General features: G+C 37.6%; 2 protein-coding genes across 5 annotated transcripts; both read right to left on the reverse strand.

Moving 5' to 3' along the window:
• Positions 1 to 834: 834 nt before the first annotated feature.
• On the reverse strand, positions 835 to 11,861 carry LOC109468593. 4 transcript variants are annotated; one of them, XM_019766900.1, is made up of 11 exons: positions 11,771 to 11,861; positions 10,466 to 10,567; positions 9,695 to 10,039; positions 9,012 to 9,272; positions 8,292 to 8,330; positions 8,060 to 8,098; positions 7,766 to 7,798; positions 7,003 to 7,128; positions 4,714 to 4,793; positions 1,947 to 2,155; positions 835 to 1,113 (listed from the first exon to the last, which is right to left on the reverse strand). In XM_019766900.1, exons 2-11 carry the CDS (start codon positions 10,524 to 10,526, stop codon positions 1,092 to 1,094), a joined length of 1,215 nt encoding a protein of 404 aa, XP_019622459.1. In that variant the 5' UTR covers positions 10,527 to 10,567; positions 11,771 to 11,861; the 3' UTR covers positions 835 to 1,091. The 4 variants fall into 4 exon arrangements, with proteins under 4 accessions (XP_019622459.1, XP_019622460.1, XP_019622462.1 ...); XM_019766901.1 differs by lacking the exon at positions 8,060 to 8,098 and having other exon boundaries at positions 11,771 to 11,860; XM_019766903.1 differs by lacking the exons at positions 8,060 to 8,098; positions 8,292 to 8,330 and having other exon boundaries at positions 9,015 to 9,272; positions 11,771 to 11,860.
• Positions 11,862 to 12,618: 757 nt separating this feature from the next.
• Positions 12,619 to 16,203, reverse strand: LOC109468626 (carcinoembryonic antigen-related cell adhesion molecule 5-like). The gene is made up of 5 exons (XM_019766940.1): positions 16,137 to 16,203; positions 15,060 to 15,152; positions 14,367 to 14,687; positions 13,750 to 14,007; positions 12,619 to 13,453 (listed from the first exon to the last, which is right to left on the reverse strand). Exons 2-5 carry the CDS (start codon positions 15,112 to 15,114, stop codon positions 13,326 to 13,328), a joined length of 762 nt encoding a protein of 253 aa, XP_019622499.1. The 5' UTR covers positions 15,115 to 15,152; positions 16,137 to 16,203; the 3' UTR covers positions 12,619 to 13,325.
• Positions 16,204 to 21,826: the final 5,623 nt, after the last annotated feature.

Below are 21,826 nucleotides of genomic sequence, written 5' to 3' on the forward strand. Positions count from 1 at the left end.
CTTTGCTATTTCACTAACATTTCGGTTGCCAATTTGAAAAGAATATGTTCATTGCAAAAGTTTTCTGCAAAGCCAAAGGAATCCACTCTTTTGGGATTCTGTGCTTTTTTGTGTTTTTTTAACTGTCCTTTAGTGTAGATGAAACTAGAAGGCATTAGAAATGTAACAGTTGTGGTATTTAAAAGCACACACTGTATTAATATTATGTAGTATAGTGGGTGAACAAATTACATGTACATTTTGTACATCCAACCATTATGTAGAGATTTAGCATTTTGCATATTGCAAAAATGTATTTCCAATGCAAGTGCCCAAACACAGTGATATGCAATAGTCCTTTGCCAATCATGATCTCATTAAATCTCTAAATAAACCTTGATTAAATACAGTTCATATCTTAGATCTATCAAATACTGATTTGCATGAAAAACCCTGTTTACATTATAGCAACCAGCCAGTTTTACCTTGTCAAGTGCTTGTTTGTAATTTTCAACTTCCCCTAAAAAGGCAGTGTTTTCATAAAAAAGGCTGTTAAACTACACAATTTTTTCAGCTCTGTCAGCATAAGCCTAAATAGTATTCAAGGATAAGAAAACAGAACAGATTGTTATCATGCTTTACATCTGCACCAAATGTCAAATTGCCTATGGCTATTTCTGTTACAACAAATTTTGTCTGAAAGATTCTCATGATTTTAGCTTATATATAAAAAGTATATGCTCCAAATATAATTTCTACATTATTCTCAAACTTAAGTTTCTTCTGGCTTGATTTTCAATTGCAAAAAAATAATACGGAGGTTCTGTGATCATTTTTTGTCAGCAGGCCTTATCTGTGACCTCTTCAACTCGCAATCAATTAATACATAATCTTTTAGTACGATCTGTAGTCAGCATATTTTAGTCCTCAGTGTATAGACTATATTCACATCATTTGTCAATTTTAGTCAGGGTTGGAATGTTATTTGGGGCTACGACACTACAGTTTGTGTCTACAAATCCCCAAAACAGAGGCACTGGTTGTCACTTTGGGACAATTTTAGGGGGGAGGGGGGCGAAAATATAGCAGAATTCTCCACTTCAAGGTGCCCTCTAGACTGCTTGCAGGTCAAGTCTGTAAAAAAACGCAGTTTTGTTCTCTGAATGACACTTAGGGACCAGGGAAAATATTTGGGGTAGGAAAGCATACATGTAGTGGTAAAAGTTGTGACAATGGTTGTTTGTTGTCTATGCTACATAGCCCAGGGCCTGTCACCATTACTCATTAGTGTTCAGTACCCTTCACCAAACCTTTGTCTCCGAACCCAGTAAGCCATGAACACACTACATGTATATGTTATGTACCATTGAACATCAACAACTCATAAACTTTGATCTATTAAACTTTGATCTGTGGCCAACTGATTTCTATCGTATCAGAAATGTCTTGAACAAGAGATCACAATAAATTATCAATACACGGCTCTCATTAAGATGATATCTAATCTAATACCAGCATCATGAAGTCTTTTTAGAACTGAAAGTTACATTGGGTTATAAAGGTAGGGAGGGGGGGGGGGTCGAAAACCACCAGACAGCTGGTCATAATTCACTGGTCACTTCAAAGACTGGTCAGTTATTGTAGTGCTCTCCAATTTTAAATTTTGATTTGTTCAAACCTTGATAAAAGTATGATGAAATTTGGTATCACAGCGCAAGGTCATTCGCTATAGCCAGAGCAAAACCACTGAGAAATAGGATTTTATTCATGAAGTTTCAGTACATATGTAACTTGTTTGTGACTTATCATAAGTATGTGTTGCTTCAATCAAAGAAAAATTATTTGCATAGAAAAAATAAAAAATGCAACTGTCATAAATTATGTAAATTATGGTATATACTTTTATATTTGGTACATAATAACTTTTCCAGGTTGGAAGTGACCAGTGTTGAAAACAAGTTTAATACCTTTTATTAGGCTTTGGCTTGGTTATGGAAGCGTATTCTGTTTTGTCATCAGGGGCCAGGGTATGGGGCACAGTCGATCGTGGTGGTTTGCTCGGGCGGATCTGAGCGTACTCAGTCGGCGAATCGTCGGGTGTGGCGACGTACGGCTTACGGGAGCCGGCGGGCGCGTTCTTAAGGTCCAGTTCTGCGTACATCACTTCCGGCTGGTTCTACATGATAAAAATGATATTGTTATTCATAAGAAATAAGGTAAATGCACTGCAAATGTTGTTATGTTTGCAGAGGATTTTCATTTTCATCGCAACCTTTTTACCAAAAAATTATGTCACTGCAAAGGTGCATTTCCAATGTATTAATACCATACTACAAAACTGTTTCAAGGGGGGATGAACAATGCATTTCCCTACTACCACAGAATTAGGATTCAGCAAAATAAATGAATTTACAGGACATTTGCTGTGTGCCATATTTTTCATGTACATGTATTGTTTGTTTGACCTTATTGAGTCATAAATTTTGTCTAATATTTTCTACTATTTGCATATGCATGTTACGATTAACCACACAGAATTTTTAACAAATTGTCAATAACACAACTGCAAAAGTATGCTCTAAAACATTTTAAAAAGACAACATGACTACTGTTTATTTTCACTCAGTTAAGTCATGTAATAATAATTAGACAACTAGATATTTGAAATTTGCATTCAGAAATGAAGACAAAGGTAATGTGTTGCATTGTGGCTTTGCTAGAAAAGACAAAACAACACAAAACACATGCATGTCATTAAAAACAAAAACAGTGTCAACAGGTGGCAGAGTTGTCTCAGTGTTACGACACTTAAGAGTTATGTACTACGTGGTGTGATCAGCCGTGGACCTACCAAACAGGTTTGACAAGGTACATAATTTTTAACCCCAATAACACCAACACATTGTTCCACATGGATTCACATGTAGGTGTGATATACATCACATATGGACAGTTGTAGAGATAATGGTTTGGTTGCTAAGAAGGTAAAATGAATCATTCATTTTTACAGTTGCAGACATTACAAGAAGGAAAAAAAACACAAATTTATTCTTCACTCGCAACTTGAATACCAAACCATAATAGTATAATAATTTTGACCTATAGACTAGGTATCTGCTGATATGATATTTTTTATGGCAGGAGTAGTTGTAATAAAAAAACTCATTTCTTTTTATGACAGTTCCTCTATTTATTCTATGCAGTGATCAACTGAAGATTGTGACTTCTGTTTTGTGTATATTTTTTTGGGCAAAAATAAACAGAGTGTTTTGTTAATGTTTACTTGGGAGTGAGACAAGTTTTGGTTTTACTTTCATCTAATCTAGACAGAACAACTGTAGCGTATTTTAGATGCAGATGAAGCAAACAGAACAATTAAAGAATAATAAATGATAAACAGAAAAAAATGCAAAAGTTCACCTTTGGCAACAAGACATGAGCTTCAGGCACAGCTAAAGCAAATTAAAAGTAAAATCATAATAAAGCGGTAGATTTTTCTACATTTTCCAAATCGCATAACTCTTACATGGTTTTAACAATCTCTACCATATTGATTTAACATTTTGACAAACAGTATTTTCGTTAAAGAAAAAAAAATGGAACATGCAGTTCTGTGCGTTCTAATTCCAGATTTGTTTAGGATAACCAAATGGACTATGGCTTGATAAATATTTTAGTAGCCGATAACATAAATTCTTGTACCTCTAAAGTATTCATGCAAATTGACTGATAATTTACAGTGCCCCATACCTTCCTTCCTCTGTAAGGGTTGCATGACATAAAGCCAAATTTAGTCAAATGCAAAAATTCTAAATAAGGCCAGACCAATTTAATTTCTTGGTTAACGGATTTGCCCGCTTCATTTTTTTCTGATTTGTAAATAAAAATAAAAATTCAGAATCAACTGCAAAATGCTCATATTTTGCCCTGAACAGTGTAAAACAGTCCTTTTCTTCCTAGTCGTTACAGTTATTCCATCTTTCAATGCAATGGTATCATTAAAAGTTAAAAATTCATTGTTTAAATTTTGAACCAGCCTGGTGTGTTGACTTCATGGCTCCTATCGTACCATTTTGGGCCATAATAGGATGCCTAGGCCTGTTTTTATTTTTATTTTTTTTCACCCGCCCGCTCCATTATTTTTCTAGAAAAATCCGTTAACCAAGAAATTAAATTGGTGTGGTCTAAGCTATAAAAAACACTGCAATATTTTTTTTGGTGAGCATGACTGCTGACACTACAGTGAGTCGAGTGAACCTCTAAAGGGAAGAATATAAATATTTTACAGCCACATGCTGACTTTGGGTCAAGTCTAAAGGCTCACATGGTTAATGATTTAGCATAGATGACCTGTAAGATGGCCTTGTGCAAGCAAAGGGAACTGCAAGCAAAGAACGGAAATTTATGGTCTTGTTTTGCCTATGCTTTGCCAGCCTTTTGAAGGCAAGAGTTGCAAAAGAAAAGGAAAAACAATTGAGAGGAACAAAAATTGTGCAAGCAAGCATGTCTTCTGCATTCACTCACAACTCTTGTATGTCACTATGTGTGTACAAAATATAAAATTATATCTTTTGACTGCTCTTTCCTTAAATGATCACATGTACATCAAATGAGTATGGAGAAAAATTGTTTAAAAAAACACACGAAAATTCTACCCCAAAACACATTCTACAAACTAGCAATATGCTTCAAGAAATAAGGTGGTCTCAAGAAATAAGAAAACGTAGAACTTACCGGTGGTGGGCGTGACATGTTCTCAGGAGCCCCGGGATGGCCAGCTGCATGGTAGGTTACCTCGTCATTTCCACTTTCAACTGAAGGGTACAACATACACAAACTTAATATGCCAAAACAACAAGTCAGTGGAAACATACTGTATGTTGATATCCATATACTCAAATCAGAGTCAATGTGTGAAGGGAACTCCTGAAATTTTGTTATTTTTCTTTTTTTTGGGGGGGGGGGCTGCGAAAAACTGTTGTAAATATATCCAAATGCTTCATTTTTGTAGACCATTTGAGTCTTAAAAAAGTCAAATGTGGCAACTACATGTAGATACAACCTTTCAATATGTAGTGGAACAGATAGTAAAGACAGAATGAGAAAATTTCTCAACGGAAAATTGACCTACAATCTATTCTGTACATATTCATTACAACTTTATCACTACAATAATTATTGCCAAAAATATGCTTACTCAGATATTATTAGTCAAGATCATGTTATATTTTGTCAGGTGGCACTTCATGATGGATGGAAAGTGGTGATAACTAAATTATTCATGACTGTACCAACACCGACTTATGGTAGTCGTGATCAGTGTTCCTAATTTGGGCACTTAGTTCATGTCAGTTACATGTACGTGGCCACATTCACTGTTGACCACTGAATGTGTAGTGTTTGTAAGCAGGCTGTGACAGAACTAAAAGCCAACAAGGATCTACAACAGTGAGTCATTTCCAAGAAAATCAGCTGAATTTTGTACAACACATACATGTCCAAGACTGTCCCGTGACTGCCCTCACTTAGCGATCATTCGCATGACAAATGCATGTAAACAGGCCCCTGTCCAATGGCGCAGCTTTTAAGATTTAAGTTGTTTTGCAAACATTACAAGTAAAATGTTTCCAAAATATACTGCAAATGGCTTCCTTTTGACGGGACTGTATCATATTCAGTGCTTTTGCTGAACATTACAATTGGTAAACTGTTTCATGCGTTACATTTTTGCAAAAAAAATGTTCATTCAAAAACCATCAGACTATCTTTAGCAACTCTGAATAAAATGGAAAATTCTGGATTTTTCCAAATACAGTAAGTTCCCAGTGATAACCAAACTAAGGCACTTTTAGTTTACAGTAGAGGACTACAATAATTACACAATACATACTAGTATGTATAAGATAGTGTAACAGAGGACAGATGAGAAAATTCACTACAACTACATGTAATTATTATTAATTATTAATGTAATTAAATTATATATCAGAAAAACAAGGACAGTTTGGAGACACCTTAAGAAGCAAGGTGTGCCATCAGGTTTCAAGATTAGAAGGGAACTTTCTTCTAGATTAGCAAAATCAAAGGAAAATCTTAAGTTAAGATTCTAAATATTCATAAGAATGATTATCTAGAAGTCATTTGAAAAACCAGCTAAATACTGAAACAGAAATGCCAGCACAGATGTATAGCCAGCACTGTACATGTCCATTATATACATATCTAAATTTATTATTCTATAAAAAATTTAAAATTAATATTCTGGATATTATTGCATTACTACATATAAAACAGCTTTAGGATCATGACAAAAACTGCTGTCAAAATTTTTTAAAGTCTAATGCAATTTTTGACCTAAATACTAACAATGGACTTAAATAGTTTTGAATGATCCTGTACTGTAGCATGTCTTTGTCATGACAAATGCTATCTAAATCCAAGGTGGAAGTCAGTAATCTATTCTAAGAAACACACAGATGCTTCCTGTCCCTGGAGTTTCCCAGAATAACATTTGAGATGACTGTTCAGTTCAGTCACAGCCATGGCATGTTTCCTATACAAGCATACATGCACAACTGTAACTGTCATGTCCTCCTAAAATAAATCTATTCTAATTGAATTGCCTTCCTGGTATAGAAACTGCAAGATCTTGGAATGTGATACCAGCAATGTATACACAAAAATTATCATGAGTGCAATCTATATCTAAAAATAGGGCTTATCAAATTACCTAGAAAATCTTCAACTGAAGATAAAAATTACAGAATATTCTCTACAGTTACAAATTAAAATCATGTTTTGTTGGTAAACATGTTCTATTATTACAGTTAGAAGATATACTTTGGATTTGGGTTTGTACAATACTTCTAAAAAATATGTGTTTTGGTACATGCGACAGGCATATACAGTGCATGTACATGTACAGTGCAGCTTAAGCTTGGCATTAAGAGTAGTCGTGAGTGTTTCAGTACAAAAGGGAGAGTTTAGTTCAAACCAAACCATCAGGCAACCCTTGTTCCTTACCTCCATCTTTCTCACCCCTATCCGCGCGTTTCTTCCGAAGCACGAAGAACGCCACGGCTACCATCACACCTACGAATGCCGTTGCTCCAATGACACCGCCCACAATAGCTCCTGTATTTGCTCCTCCTGAAGTGTCAATGGTTTCTGTTAGTATCCATTGGTCCTACATAGCAATGTCTTTCATCTTAACAATGATTTCAGTCACATTTCAAGTACATGTACAACTAAAATTTGTTAATGAGATTCAAAACTTGTGTCCACCATTCTTTATCAAAATCGGAACAAAATACAGAAACTATGGTTTTTGGTAAATGTTTTTATAGTTTAAAATTGTCAAATTAAGCAAAAAAAGAATTCTAGTTCAGGAGCTACAGAAATGACATTCACCAAACAGATTTCGAGTAATAAAAATGTCTTCTTTTGCATAAGGATATTCTACATTGAAAGAGGACAGGGGACAATAATTTTGCAAATCAAACAATGATACTTTCAAATCAAGTCTGACAACAGGACATACAGTACAATCACCACCAGCACCCTATCACCAGCAAAAAAAGAAACACCACAGAAACATACAGAAAGTGCAATAATTGTGTACACCATTTTGATTTGTAGTGTTGACGAACAACACATAGTACCGTATGTACTACTTAGTAAATCAATAAGATCAGAGTTCAGTAATAATGAGAATTAGCAGAGAAGATAGTGTTAGGAAGAGGGAAGCTTTGGGATGGGCCGTTAGAAGGTCAGTAAAGGTTGTCACCTGTTTGCGGGGCGTTTGAACCATCATTAGGACCTACAAGAAACCAACATAGGTAGGTCCAGTAAGTAAATGCACTGCACACAAACTAAAAACAAAACTAAAAGCAAAACTACTGTAGACATTATGGAAGGATTATTTGAGTAAGTAAAAGCATTACTTGCAATGGTAACTGAAAGAAAACCATTATAATGAACTAAAAGAAAACTATAACAGATGACGTGAACAAGTTCTATGAGCGAGGGTGCTGCTAGTGTTAGAAGGAAGCGAAATGAGGAGATTTTGCCCTGCCTTCACCTGGTGATTTGGATGCAGAGATTGGGACGGAGGTGACAACTGAGGACAAATGAAGACAAACACACATTACCAGAAAATAGAGTCTAAAACACACAAGAGGATAACTAGAAAAATTGTCGAGGAATTTGAAAGAAAAGGTCAATGAAGATGATTTTTTTCTGAGGGGATTCATGTTTTGTGAAGGGGACACTTTGTTTTGTACACACAGTTTGATAAATCAAGAATGTAATACCTCCTGTTCGTCCTTGTGAAGTGGGAGCGACGGTCAGCTCTAGAAATAATACAAGATGGCTCCATTATTAATGTTTTTCTGTAAAAGCTGGTGTAGGTGAAGGCATTACCAGTAAGCAACAAGAGTTAAAGTGATAAAGCAGACTTGGAGACAAAGTTCAGAAGAAATGTGCAATGAAGAGTGCCAAGGATAGAAAGATAGTTCATCACAGTATAAAACTTAGATCAACCTCGCCAATGATAACATAAAGGATGTTCCAGTAAGGCTAAAAATGAGGGAGGGCAAGAGTTTTAAAATATTCTCTGAAAGCTCAAAAACAAAAACTTTTGTATTATATTTATAAGCTTTTGTGGGTACTGGTGTCATATCACCAAGGTCTTGTAGCTCTTGCCAATGCCCCATATTGTTTTTCCTGACTGAAACAACCATTTTCTTTTTTATGATGCATAAAACAAAAAAAGTCTTTTAAAGCTACAACGTATCATTTGAATAAAATCAGACACAGTTACATGTCAGGAAACGAAAAATGATAAAATGTCAGTGATCATGTCCATAGAAAACAAATCTGCACAAGGAAGCAGTATACACTGAGTCTGAGCTATTGAAAAGAGGAATGTTTGTGCAGTTAAAATCAGTACTAGTGTTTACCCTTATTTTCATGTTGTGTTGATTATGCTTCACCACAAAAATGGTTACATTCTACACTGCAGTATCACTTACCTGCTTCACTGACTGTCAACTGCACACTAGCAGTATCACTGGCATACGCATGGTAGGCTGTACACACGTATGTGCCAGTATGGTTCATAGTGAGACTGCTGATCCGCAGAGTGGCTCCTGTTGCTGTGAAACTGCTGTCTCCTTGTTTTGTCCAGTTGAAGCTGGGTGTGGGTTTGCTGTCTGCATCACAAGTGACATCAAACGTACCTCCAACATATCCCTCGACAGTTCCAGGAGGCTGTATACGCACCGAATCCAGTTCTGGAAAAAATTGTACATAATGCTTTTAAAATTGAGTCAATTCAATCAAACTCTACACTTCACTAAAACATAAATATTATTCAAATTCATCTTTTGGGAGCAAACAAAAAGCAAATGAGATCCTCTGTAGTCTGTACATTGTACAAGTACATTTCTCATCTTTAAGTTAAATGGTCAGGTCCAAAACACATTGCCACTCAAGCCTTTTTCATTTTTGAGTATCCCATTGCTTAGATGAGGTGGATAAGTTGGTTATATACATGTGTGTATATGTAGCATTCTTGGCTCTAAGCCTTGGAAGTTGCCTCAAGGTTACATTGGGTCAAAGCTTTCATCAAGGCATAAATGTGTATATTATAATTGGTGAAAAAACTATTCACAACATTTCAGCAAATAACTCATAAACTAAAAGAAATACTTACTGTATATGACAAGTTTATGTATGATCTCTGATGCTCCAGAAGCACATCTATAGTCCCCATCATCCGTCTCCCTCACTGCTGTGATGGTTGCAGTCATCAAGTCATTAGCAACTGTGAACCTGCCAGTCAGACCGGCTGCTGCGATGTTGGTCTCATCGTAAAACGGTGCTGAAGGTGACGACTGCCCGAGTGGTGTCTGAATCGCTACCAGGTACTTGATCGGAAGTACTGGATTTTTCTCCCAGTGTTTAGTGACTCCGTCATAGGGAACTCCAGTACAGGGGAGAGTTGTGGTACCACCAACAGGAAATGCTCTGGTGTCGTTGCTGACTTGGCCATAGACATCTGCATGATACATAAAAAGTACATTGAGCAATGTATTTCTAAACAATCATTCACAAATCGGAGATACATTACAACTATGTAAAGTTAGGAGCAGCTACAGTACTTATCCAAAGACAGGCCTATACTATAAAGTACAATATATCAAAACATACAGAAAAAAATAAAGGCACACAAATAGATAAAAAAACTTGTATAAATTACTATAATATCATATAATTGCTAAATGCAAGCATATTGTGTAACTTGCATGGTATTCATTTCATGTGTAGCAACACCCCACACTACAACTAAGCAACTTTTTCAACAGATATCTCAGAAGTGCATCAATCAAAACTTACAGTTACACTTAAGCTTGCTACTGATGATCACATGCAAATATTACACAAAAATATCCAAGAAATCAATATGTATATAAATTGTACTAACCTGCCAACAGTAACAGACAGAATACCAGGGTAACTATGAACCCTCTTCTGCTGAAAGCCATTGTTTTCAACCTCGAAGCAAGCTTGTCTTGATAAAATATGCCTAAAAATGAATAAAACAAAGTCCAATAAGAATCCATCCATGAAGTTTTACTTAGAACCTTAGAAACTAATATGATATCTGATTTATGTCTTTATATATAATAAAATGTATAATATTGATTATGCATGTTGAACATGTTGAAAAAAATATACTATCATCAAATCATCCAATGTAGGAATCATATCTGCTCTGCTTGGACGTGTTCCAAAATGTTATTACATGTAATTGAACTTGACATTGTCCATGATTTCACTTGACCTTTTTTTGACAACCTATAGGTACCTTGTACTAGTAGGTATTTAAATTTTAGGAGGATCCATCCACAATTTGCATGGAGTGATGCTGTCTACAGACACACCCACTCTGATATCCACAAAATCCCCACCAAGCGACCAACAAGCAGCAAAACACCATCTTGGCACAGGAAATTGACATCACAGGATTAGAACATGACACATCAAATTTTATTTTGTTATGAATCATATCAACAACATTCTCTTTTCTTGTCTTGATTGACAAAACCAAATAAAGTCTGCTTTCTTTCACAATCAACAAAGTTTAACACCATTTTGGAAGCAAACACCTACTAGTATGTGAATTTGAATTTTGGTTCAAAGAAAACTAGGTCACCACCAAAAATTGGAGAGTTTTCCTGTCTGAAGTTTGCCTTGAATAAAGTTTTATTAACTGTAAACACCCAATCATGATCATTTGGCCTGATATATATGTATAACTTGTTACACCGAATTAAAATCGGTCGAAGCAAGTAGGTTTTTGAACCTCTTCGGTCGAAGACAACTCTCTGACCAGGCTTTAATCATATGGAAGGCAGCGGGCGGACCCACCCACAACCTTTAGTAAGTTTTCAAAAATTCGAATCCGTCCTACGCTTGCCTCAAACCCTTTTCATGCCATTATAGCTGCTTCCAAATGGAATCCCATCACAACATTTTCGTAGCTTCTTTTTCGGGAAAACTAAGTCACGTGTGTTGTAGTTTTGAGTAAAGCTAGCTGGAGCAGTAGAAGAAACTGTAGTCGTAGTAGGGAAAGGTCCAAACCGACTTCCTTGTATCGTTGTAAGTTGTTGCCTTGGCACAAATCGCGATAAAGTATCACAACAACAGTTTTGTTCTTAACGAACTCATTCACACTCACATCAATAAGAAACAATCGTAATATACGTATGGTTGAAGTGGTACATACCTGAAACTTGTCTAAAACCGCGCAGCGCTCTTTGAAAATCGGCACAAAATGGCTTTGGGCTGAGCCCAGACTACTTCCGGGTGCTAGTGCGCAGGCGCCGGTAACGTATTTTTTGGCGGAGGCGGGATCTAAGGTCACGTGATGTAGGCGTGGTTTCAATAGGGTCTTTCTGGTTTTAGGAAATGCCTTGCAGGACGTGTGGTTCGAAATGTCCAAGCGGAACTGATCAGAACTACAGGTTGAAGGGACATAGACAAGTGGTTACAGGCAGTCCTGTTTGATTACGCAGCACAATGCATCAGGATCAATAATTTTCTTGACATGATGGTGGGCCGGACTCAACTGTCAAGGCAAGGCAGACCGTGGTGTGAATGAGGATAGCAGATACTATTGCTCACAACAACCATGGAGGTAGAAAAAGCCTCCACTCGCGGCAACAACGTGGGATATTGAGTGTGTTTTTGGTGTGTGTGTATGTGTGTGTCGAGAGAGAGAGAGAGAGAGAGTGTGTGTGTGTGTGTGTGTGTGTGTGTGTGTGTGTGTGTGTGTGTGTTTGTGTGTGTGGTGTTTAAGACAGCGTTGTTTATGTTCACTTCTCTATCGTGCAAAAAAAGAAAATATGAAATTGCAATTACGGGGTCGTATATGAATTCTGCACTCGTGCATTGGCATATTTCAAAAATTAACGAGGAAACACAAGGTTCCGTCCAAAATAAGGTTTCATAATTAGATAAAGCAAGCCTCTCTAGTGGTAAAATAAACATGGCACAAAATCAAACAAGAACACATTTATCAATAAAGTCTTCTAGAAAGTATTGAAGCTGCCTGCAAACAAAAATCTATACATCTGGGATTTTCCTATGAACAGGCCATGTCAACTACATAGATTTAGCATCTTTCTAAACTAGAGCAACGTCATTTCGTAAGCCATCTATTGACTAAATCTATGTCTATGATGCCAACAATTTTTTTGGCACGACATTAAGTCTCTCAAAAACACCCTCGATCAAGTTCATATATGCTCAAGCAGACTTTATCCAGGCAAGCAATTCACAATAATATATCAATTCAAATCTACATCTGAAACAGTTGTATAGAAAGGAATAAAGATTTCTTCAATAGAACTCTGGAGAGCAAGTAAAATTTAAATGATCATCGGCTTCCACATTTAACGTTATATCACAATTAAAAAAAAATTGTTTCTTAAACCATTAAATATTTTCACTTATGCGCCACTTCTATTCAAGATTTGCAACAAAGATAAAGCTATACTCGCAAGTGGTCTACATATGCATAGATACAGTTTGTCCATAATACTATGATTACCAACTGGACTCGGAAATAATCTCATACATATTGAGAAAATAAATGATTCTGTACAATATGATTGGCACATACACAGTTGTTCATTTGGTAGCCATTGAATTACCTCACGGAAAAGAAAAACAGCCAAACCGTAAGACCTCAGGGCCTCTATTTGACATGCATCAAATAATAGCTCAGTTGCTGTAATTTTACAAAAAAGTACAATGTTCACTCATAAAGCATCTGGTAGCTAGCTATAGCATATTTTTGGTTTCGTCAGGACGATCACAATCGGAATAACAATCAGGGCTACTCCAGCCAACGATCCAATCACGATCCCCACAATTGCGCCAGTACTGAGTCCCGGTTTCAAGGATGCTGCAATAAAACAAGAGTCTGTTTCAGCATAAAAACTAACTTGTGTTTATGGCTAACATGATATAATAGTCTGATAAACTGATTGATGCATATCAAACTAATTACTATTAAGTTCATTTATTATTTTATCATTATTATTATTATTACTATTATTACTATTCAGCAATAAAACTTGGCTCTATAGAGAAAAAAAGAAGCTCCTTGGGCTAAAAGCCTTTTCTACCAGAATGATTATGATGATAATGTTTTGGGAGAAAGAAGAATGTGCAACTACGACTATGACCAGAGTATCTCACCTGGGCTCACATTCAGTTGTACAGAGGCGGTTTCACTGGCGTATTGGTGGTAGGCTGTACACACGTAGGTCCCGGTGTTGTTTGTTTTCAAATCGTTGAGCCGCAGGGTGGCTCCAGTTGTCATGAAGTTGCTGTCCCCTTGTTTTGTCCAGTTGAAGCTGGCCGCAGGTTTGCTGTCTGCTGTACAGGTGAAGTCAACTGTATCTCCAACGTATCCAGTAACAGGACTTTCAGGCTGTACCGCTACTGAAAGTAGCTCTACATAAAGGAAACATGTCGATAACATCAGATAAAATCAATCTTCCGTGGCCGTCAGTAACTGATGAGTTAAAACTGGTTATTAAAAAATCCCCCAAAAGTTACAAATGCATTTGACACCACTTTGCCAAATTTTCACTTTTGTGTATCATGGGCACTTACATATAACGGAAATTATCTTCACCAGAACAAAATCACTATGATGTACCAAAATGTCACAAGAAGCCACAACCGGTACCTGTGTCTGAAAAATGTTATTACTTATTTTGATTATCATATTTTCTATGCCAGACATTAAGTATCCAAATAGGCGCTGGACAGGCAATGTAATGAAAGCCAATTCTTCATTATGTACATACTGTATGAAATCAACTGCACAGTATACGAGGAACTTCCTGAGGCACATTGGTACGCTCCGTCGTCTCCCTCCGTCACATCTGTGATTGTCACAGTCGTCAGATCGCCGCTAGCCATGAACCTGTTTGCCAGGCCCGCAGTGGCGATGTCACTGTCGTAGTAAAATGGCGGAGAAGGCGTGGTGCCCCCCAGAGGAGTCTGGATGGCGACAAGTGTGGTGGAGTCTTTGCTCCAAGATTGGCTCAGCCCATCGTAAGTCACCCCGGTACAAGTGAGGGTAACATCGTCGCCGATCCGAGCCCCTTGTTCAACTTGTCCTTGGGCTTTAATAAAAGCATGAACATCGCTAGTACATGTGGCCTGCAGCTTGTGTACCGGTACGTTTTTTTTCCAATTGACAAAAAAAAAAACTATTTTCGTACACATATATAATACAACGTTACATATGACGCACGTCACTTGAAAGACACAAACTACGTATACTAGTAATTAATTGCTCTAACGGGCCATGCCATGGGAAAATTAACCCTAGGTTAAATTAAGCTTATGCTAATGATGATCAGGTAAAACCCGAGATAATCCCACATAAACCTGTGAGGGAATGAAAGGAACACATCCACCCCCTACAATACTATTGTCAATACTGCATATTCTGAATGAAATCGTGCGGAATAAAATAACAAGGCATGGTGTACCTCGAATGGTCAAAGCAAGAATGACTGAGACGTAGTAGATGCACCTCATTATCATCTTACAGCTTGTTGCATCTCAAAGCCAAGTAAACAAATCTGAAAACAATAAATCATGTACGTACGTTATCTGAAGTACTTTCAGGTGTTGCTGTTATAATTTATAGAAGATCTAGAAGCTTTAAAAACAAGCAACAAAAAGTACAACGACTGTCGTGAACTACAGAGTAGAAATATATACGTTCAAAATACAAAATAGATGACAAAATTTTCATAACTACAACAATTAGAGTTCAAATGATCCATAAATATCATTAGTTGAGGGTATACGTAGTCGTAGGTTATAGTACATGTATATTTTCTACAACAAAGCAGTATGAAAACAAGGTTTAACGGCGTGGCACATTTCGTCACTGGGTGATCATTTTTGCTTGTGAAACTGAAAACAAACGGCAGCTTCAGACCTACAAACGCATATGGCCAGGAAATCTAATCATGACGTAATCAGAGATCCTAAAGCATTTAAGCCATTAAGGGCCGAGAATCTCAGGCAGGTGGCCCCACCCAGTTAATCAGTAACCAAATCCCGGGGCGTTATTATTTTTGAATTAGTCGCCTGAGTCATTTGACGTGGGTGTTTTCATATGGTAACCGTCAATCGTCAAACACAAGGCATTGGTTGTACACGGCAAACAAGTACGCGTTTTCACATAAGAACGATTGGGCGTAGCATGTAAATAAGGTTAATGATAATAAGAGTATGGCTGGCCTAAGGCCAGTGATACAAGATCATATATGATACATATTTTACCGACTATTTTTTTTTCAAATATGACTCGCATTCCTGTACACTGCCTGGAAAGATATGTGCAATCATACTTCACATGAAGTGTGGCTAGCTGTTTCGAATGAAACCAATCTGGCGTCTGGAGTAAGCCATTGAATACGGTCGCTTGTACCGTATCCATGGTATTTGGCGGCCGAAAGTGAGCCGTGAAAAAGTCACTTGCTCCGAAATGTCAGTAAAAAAACTTCTTGATGAAGTATGGAATAACTAGAGATGATAAAGATAAACAAACATACCTGTTTAACAGTCGTTTAGTGAGTGCCCAAAACGGAGGGTTTCCGTTAGTTACTTCCGTGTTTCGGGTGTAAACACGCATGCGTATATACTGTGTTTAATCGGACGACTCCACTATGGGACAAGGGGGTGCAAGTCAACAGACGATACACACGATAGTTTGCTTTCAAAAGAATGATCCTACTTACAAGTTTCCCGCCATAAATATAACATGTGGAAGATATAAATGTAGTAGGACAGTTTGCTCTAACATGGTCCATGTATGTGTGACGTCATTTTTTATGTTCCGTCTCGCTTGAAATGTACTTCTTCTTCTCCTTTTATACTCTGTCGAAGGTAACGTTAACGAACATTTCTACGACCACGTATTGTAGTATCACGATATCGAGAATTCAACAGTATACGCAGATACATGTCTTTATCCGTTGTAGAGAATCAGACCTGACTGTTTCTTTGCCCAGACTTGACCTGTCAACCCGGAAATAAGTTCTGATTTACTGCACAGTTCTCAGTTACCTGTCCGAAAATGTCTACCACTTGGATCCTGGCGTGCTTTTGGTGTCTTTCTCTTTGCCTAGGTAAGCAATTTCCTACTGTCTACAAACATACTAAGATGTACACGTACACGTTGGGTAGGGCATTTTGAACCCGTGAAGTACATGTATTCATAAAGCAACCAAAGAGTGTCAGTTGGCTCTAACGTTTTTCAACGTATTTGTAACAAGTTAGGATTTAGCAAAACTGTGACGTCAGCGTCAACGGACTTGTCAAAATTCATCTATTGATTGAGTATCCCGTTGTGCAGCTGTGAATGGACAAGACAGCAACGACACCAGAGCATTTCCTGTTGGTGGTACCGCTACTCTCTCCTGTGCTGAAGTACCGTACGACGGAGTGACTAAACACTGGGAGAAAAATCCAGAAATTTCAATCAAGTCCCTTGTGGCGATTCACACGCCACTGGGACAGTCGTCACCTGGAGCACCGGTTTACGATCCGACCAACATCGCAGCAGCCGGTCTGACCGGCAGGTTCACGGTTACTGAAGACTTGATGACTGCAACCATCACAGGAGTGAGGGAGACGGACGATGGGGACTATAGATGTGCTTCTGGGCCTTCACAGATCATACATAAGCTTGTCACATACAGTAAGCACCATAAGATATCATCATTATGTCACAGTAGAATTATGCCATTCTTGCAATTGTCCGTGTAAGAAGTATTCCATACAAATCGCAATATCAGCTTCGTTTGAACTTCCAGAAGTTCTGCAGATAATAATCTTCCCAGAATCCCCAACTATAATACTTTGAATAATGGCAATAAATAGAAATTAACATGGTGTAAAGTTCAGGATTTTGCATCTTTGTTCATAGTACGTCATAAACTATCCTTCCCAGAGCTGCATTCAGTGAATATACATCCTTCCGGACCTGTCACAAGGAACGTTGGAGGTACATTTAACGTTACCTGTACAGCAGATAGTAAGCCCACAGTCAACTTCAACTGGACAAAACAACAGGACAGCAGTTTCACAGCAACAGGAGCCACCCTGCAGATCAACAGCCTCACTATGAATGATACTGGCACATACGTGTGTACAGCCTACCATGCGTATGGCAGTGATACTGCTAGTGTACAGCTGACTGTCAATGAAGGTAAGTGAGCGTAGAATGTAACATTTTTGGGGGGGGGGGGCGATGGTCATTATCAGCAAAATATACGAATGAGAAATAATGATATTTAGCTCACGCCCTTTCGATGTTCAAGAAAACAAATAGCGCAGTTGAACTGTATCCACGTGCAGATTCATGATTTATATTCATTGTATTCGACGCAGGTGAATTATATGTTATACTTTCATTTATATCCGTTCCATATGTATAGATATATAATATCTATGAACCGTTTGAAATTATTTATAGGACCGAACACCGGTATCCCTTCCACTCCTTCCACTACCCCAGAAAGGCATACAGAAGGTATTCATTTTTGTTTTCCATAAGTTGTCCATATAAATCAGCAACAAATGCCATGCATATTGACTTGCCATGTTTGCAAAATTTTAATGATCCATGCCAGACTTAATTGCGCCATATTCACCCAGGGCCACTGCGAACGGCAGTGGTAAGTCACTGATGAGTGCCACCCTGGTTAATGAATACAGAAATAAATAAATAAATAAATCTTACCAGCATTGCCCCACGTAGCGAGGATGAAATTCAAAGACCATTTAATCCATTTAAGTAATTGGATCTCCCATTACATCTATGCAGCTGTGAATGGACAAGACAGCAACGACACCAGAGCATTTCCTGTTGGTGGTACCGCTACTCTCTCTTGTACTGGAGTTCCCTATGACGGAGCGACTAAACACTGGGAGAAAAATCCAGTAATTCCGATCAAGTACCTGGTGGCCATTCAAACACTACTAGGGCAGTCATCACCCGGAGCGCCGTTTTACCATGTGGAAAACATCGCAGCAGCCGGTCTGACTGGCAGGTTCACGGTTACTGAAGACTTGATGACTGCAACCATCACTGGACTGAGGGAGACGGACGATGGGGACTATAGATGTGCTTCTGGACCATCTCAGATCATACACAAGCTTGTCACATACAGTAAGCACCACAAAATATTGTATTATGTTGGTACAAATGTATGTCAATTCTAGTATATAGTATGTATATAGAATGTAGAATGTATATAATTCTAGTCAGTGTAATTGCATACAATTGTTCCATTGTTTATAACTACCGTCGACCATCTCGTTTGCCTTTCCTCTGCTTTGAATACTTTGAACAATGTAAAAATAATATCAGTCAATAAAAATGGAAGCAAACAGAAATAAATATGGTGTGAAATTAAACTAGGTGGTTCATCATTATGTTGATCAAGTGATATCAACAAGGATGCAAAATCACCTTTGATGTTAGGAAACCTATTTTAGCTACCGAGTCTCTTTCCTCTCGAATAGCTAAATTAAAGCTAAAATAGGTTTGGCGACCAAGCCAAAATCAAACGCCGAGATTTTGCATCTTTGTTGATATCACTTGACCAACATAATGATGAACCATCCTTCCCAGAGCTGCGTTCAGTGGGTATAGGACATGTCGCAACATACGTTGGAGGTGCGTTTGACGTCACTTGTACAGCAGACAGCAAACCTGCTGCCAACTTCACCTGGACAAAACAAGGGGACAGCAGCTTCACAGCGACAGGAGCCACCCTGCGGATCAACGATCTTAAAATTACCGGAGGGGGAACATACGTGTGTACAGCCTACCATGCGTATGCCAGTGATACTGCTAGTGTGCAGTTGACGGTTGACGGAGGTAAGTGATATGGGGAGAATCCTTTTATCCTTCCTTAGACTTTAAGTGATATTACTACTATTGTAATGTTTTGATCATGGCGTTCATGTGACTTATGTTCAGCATGGAAATCGAGAATGATTTAACAAAGATGAGTTTTCAATACATTTATTTATATCCGTGTTATGTTTTGGCACAGGCTTCCTCGCTAACTATTATAGTGAAGTAAAATCAGAAAAGTGAAAATGATTGTCTAACATCATTTATAGGACTGAGTTCGTCGTCCATTACCCCAGGGTGGCAAACTGAACATGCGTCAGGTAAATTTACTAGTTATCAGTCTTGATTTACTTGATTCAAGGTAAAACTACGTTAAATCAACAAATCCCGTGATTTTTTTATACTTGACATTCATTCCCATGCTAACTCACTTGCAGGCTTTAGTGCTTTTGTTTAGTCCCCTTTGTTGTCCTCTGTTGAGATTTTTCTTGATGTGTAACATTTACTGTCATTAGTTTACCATATATGTACTGCTAGTGTGCAGTTGACTGTCAATGAGGGTGATATTATTACATGTGTGGTGTGTAATATTTCATGGGGGGGGGGGTAACAAGACAGCGGTTCGAAGATTTCTTATGGTGAATGATCTAAGACTTGCATGGTTGAACTTTACCTAAATATTTTCATGTTTAAATTTGACACAGCCATTTAAGCAATTCTATAATTCCTCGATCAAAATAGCAAAATAATTGTTTCAACCCTTTATAGAGCCGAACACTGTTTCCACTACACCAGGAAGACAAACAGAAGGTATACATTCTTGCTTTTCCTCGAGTAAAATCAGCAAGGTCTTTTTTTTATTTGAGTTGGTGTTTTGTCATCAAGTCATCTGTTGAATTATCCTTTTTATGGTATACTAACATTCGGTTACTATATCCTTTCCAATTGTTACAGATTAATGCTCGGTGTGGCTGACATTATTGTTACCATGTTACTGACACTGTCATTTATGTCGCCCTCTTATAGGCCCAAATGTTACTCCAGTGTCCCAAACAGGTAAATACCATGAATTGACCTATGCAATAGCTGAAACGCTTTATTCCATTATGAACCAATAAATGATACAGTCCATTCGAAATTAACACCGTGTATGCACATGCTACATGTAGCATTTGTTTTGCAGGTGGGACTGGGTGGGACTTCAAAACTGTTGTAGTTGGATGTGCATGTTCTATCGGCGGGTTACTTGTAGGGGGCGCTGCCGTGTTCTTGTTCCAACGTTGCAGGATCCGAAAGAATGCTGCGAGGAAACAAGGTATCAAATTTGAAAATTTTGTCATCTAACACTTCTTACAAAAACTATCACTTCTATTCTAAAATATATATGTATTACATTATCATTATATAGATACTTGTTATATATATGTTGGAGCAAAAAATTATTTTTAGTATTAACGTCCATAATGTGTTTTGTTCCAACACAAGAACGAAAAAGAAACGACTCTGGTTCTTTCCACCTTCTACAGATTCAACTTACTTTACAAGAGTCGTGTGATATTACAAATGTTGAACGTCCTCAGTGACAGAATAACAGAGATTTACATCTTTCCAGATGTTGGGAACCCCGCTGATGGACTTTATGAAAACGTGGCACATCGAACGGTGGTGCCAAAACAACTAGGAAGCGGAAGTGACGAGTACGAAGTTCCCATGGAAACCATCCAACCACCAACCGCGTCAACAACCGTTCAGTCCAGTGACGACTACCAGGACCTGAGGCCTGCTGTCTACCAGAGTCTGCAGAGACACTGAATTGTGGACCAAATATGCAGACGTCGCTTTTGAGACGCGTGAAGAAGACGACTTTGATAAGTGCATTAATATTGTTTTATTAATTGCTTGATTGATGATTGCTTAAAATAACGATTGATTGATTGATTGATTGGCTGATTGATTTGGTAATCAGGATTTTTAAATTCATTTAGATTTAGATTCAGATTTATATACTGATAAAACCTGTTCTCATACTCATTCTCAGTCATTGATGAAAGGTAGTGGGTCAGAAATAACTGGCTAATTAGAGAATGTATCCAGTTGCTTATTTGTATGACGAAATGATCTATCTGAAAGTCTAAACTTCTTCGATGCTGACTTATTTGATTTGTTGACTTGGACAATGGAGAATGCCTTATCCAATAACTTTTTGACTCATTGCTATCAAATTTTATTTTGCTGCAACAACATTAGAAATTTTGTATCAGTAGACCATATTAAAGGTTACTTTGTGTGCTTTTCCTTTTGTGGATCATTCAATTGTGCCTCTTACATGTCACGTTATGAATTTTAATTTTGTCATGTTGCTTTTAGAAATATAAG

Source organism: Branchiostoma belcheri, unplaced genomic scaffold (genome assembly GCF_001625305.1).
Source record: "Branchiostoma belcheri isolate BF01 breed outbred unplaced genomic scaffold, Haploidv18h27 scaffold2, whole genome shotgun sequence".
In the NCBI taxonomy this organism is placed as follows: Eukaryota; Metazoa; Chordata; class Leptocardii; order Amphioxiformes; family Branchiostomatidae; genus Branchiostoma; species Branchiostoma belcheri.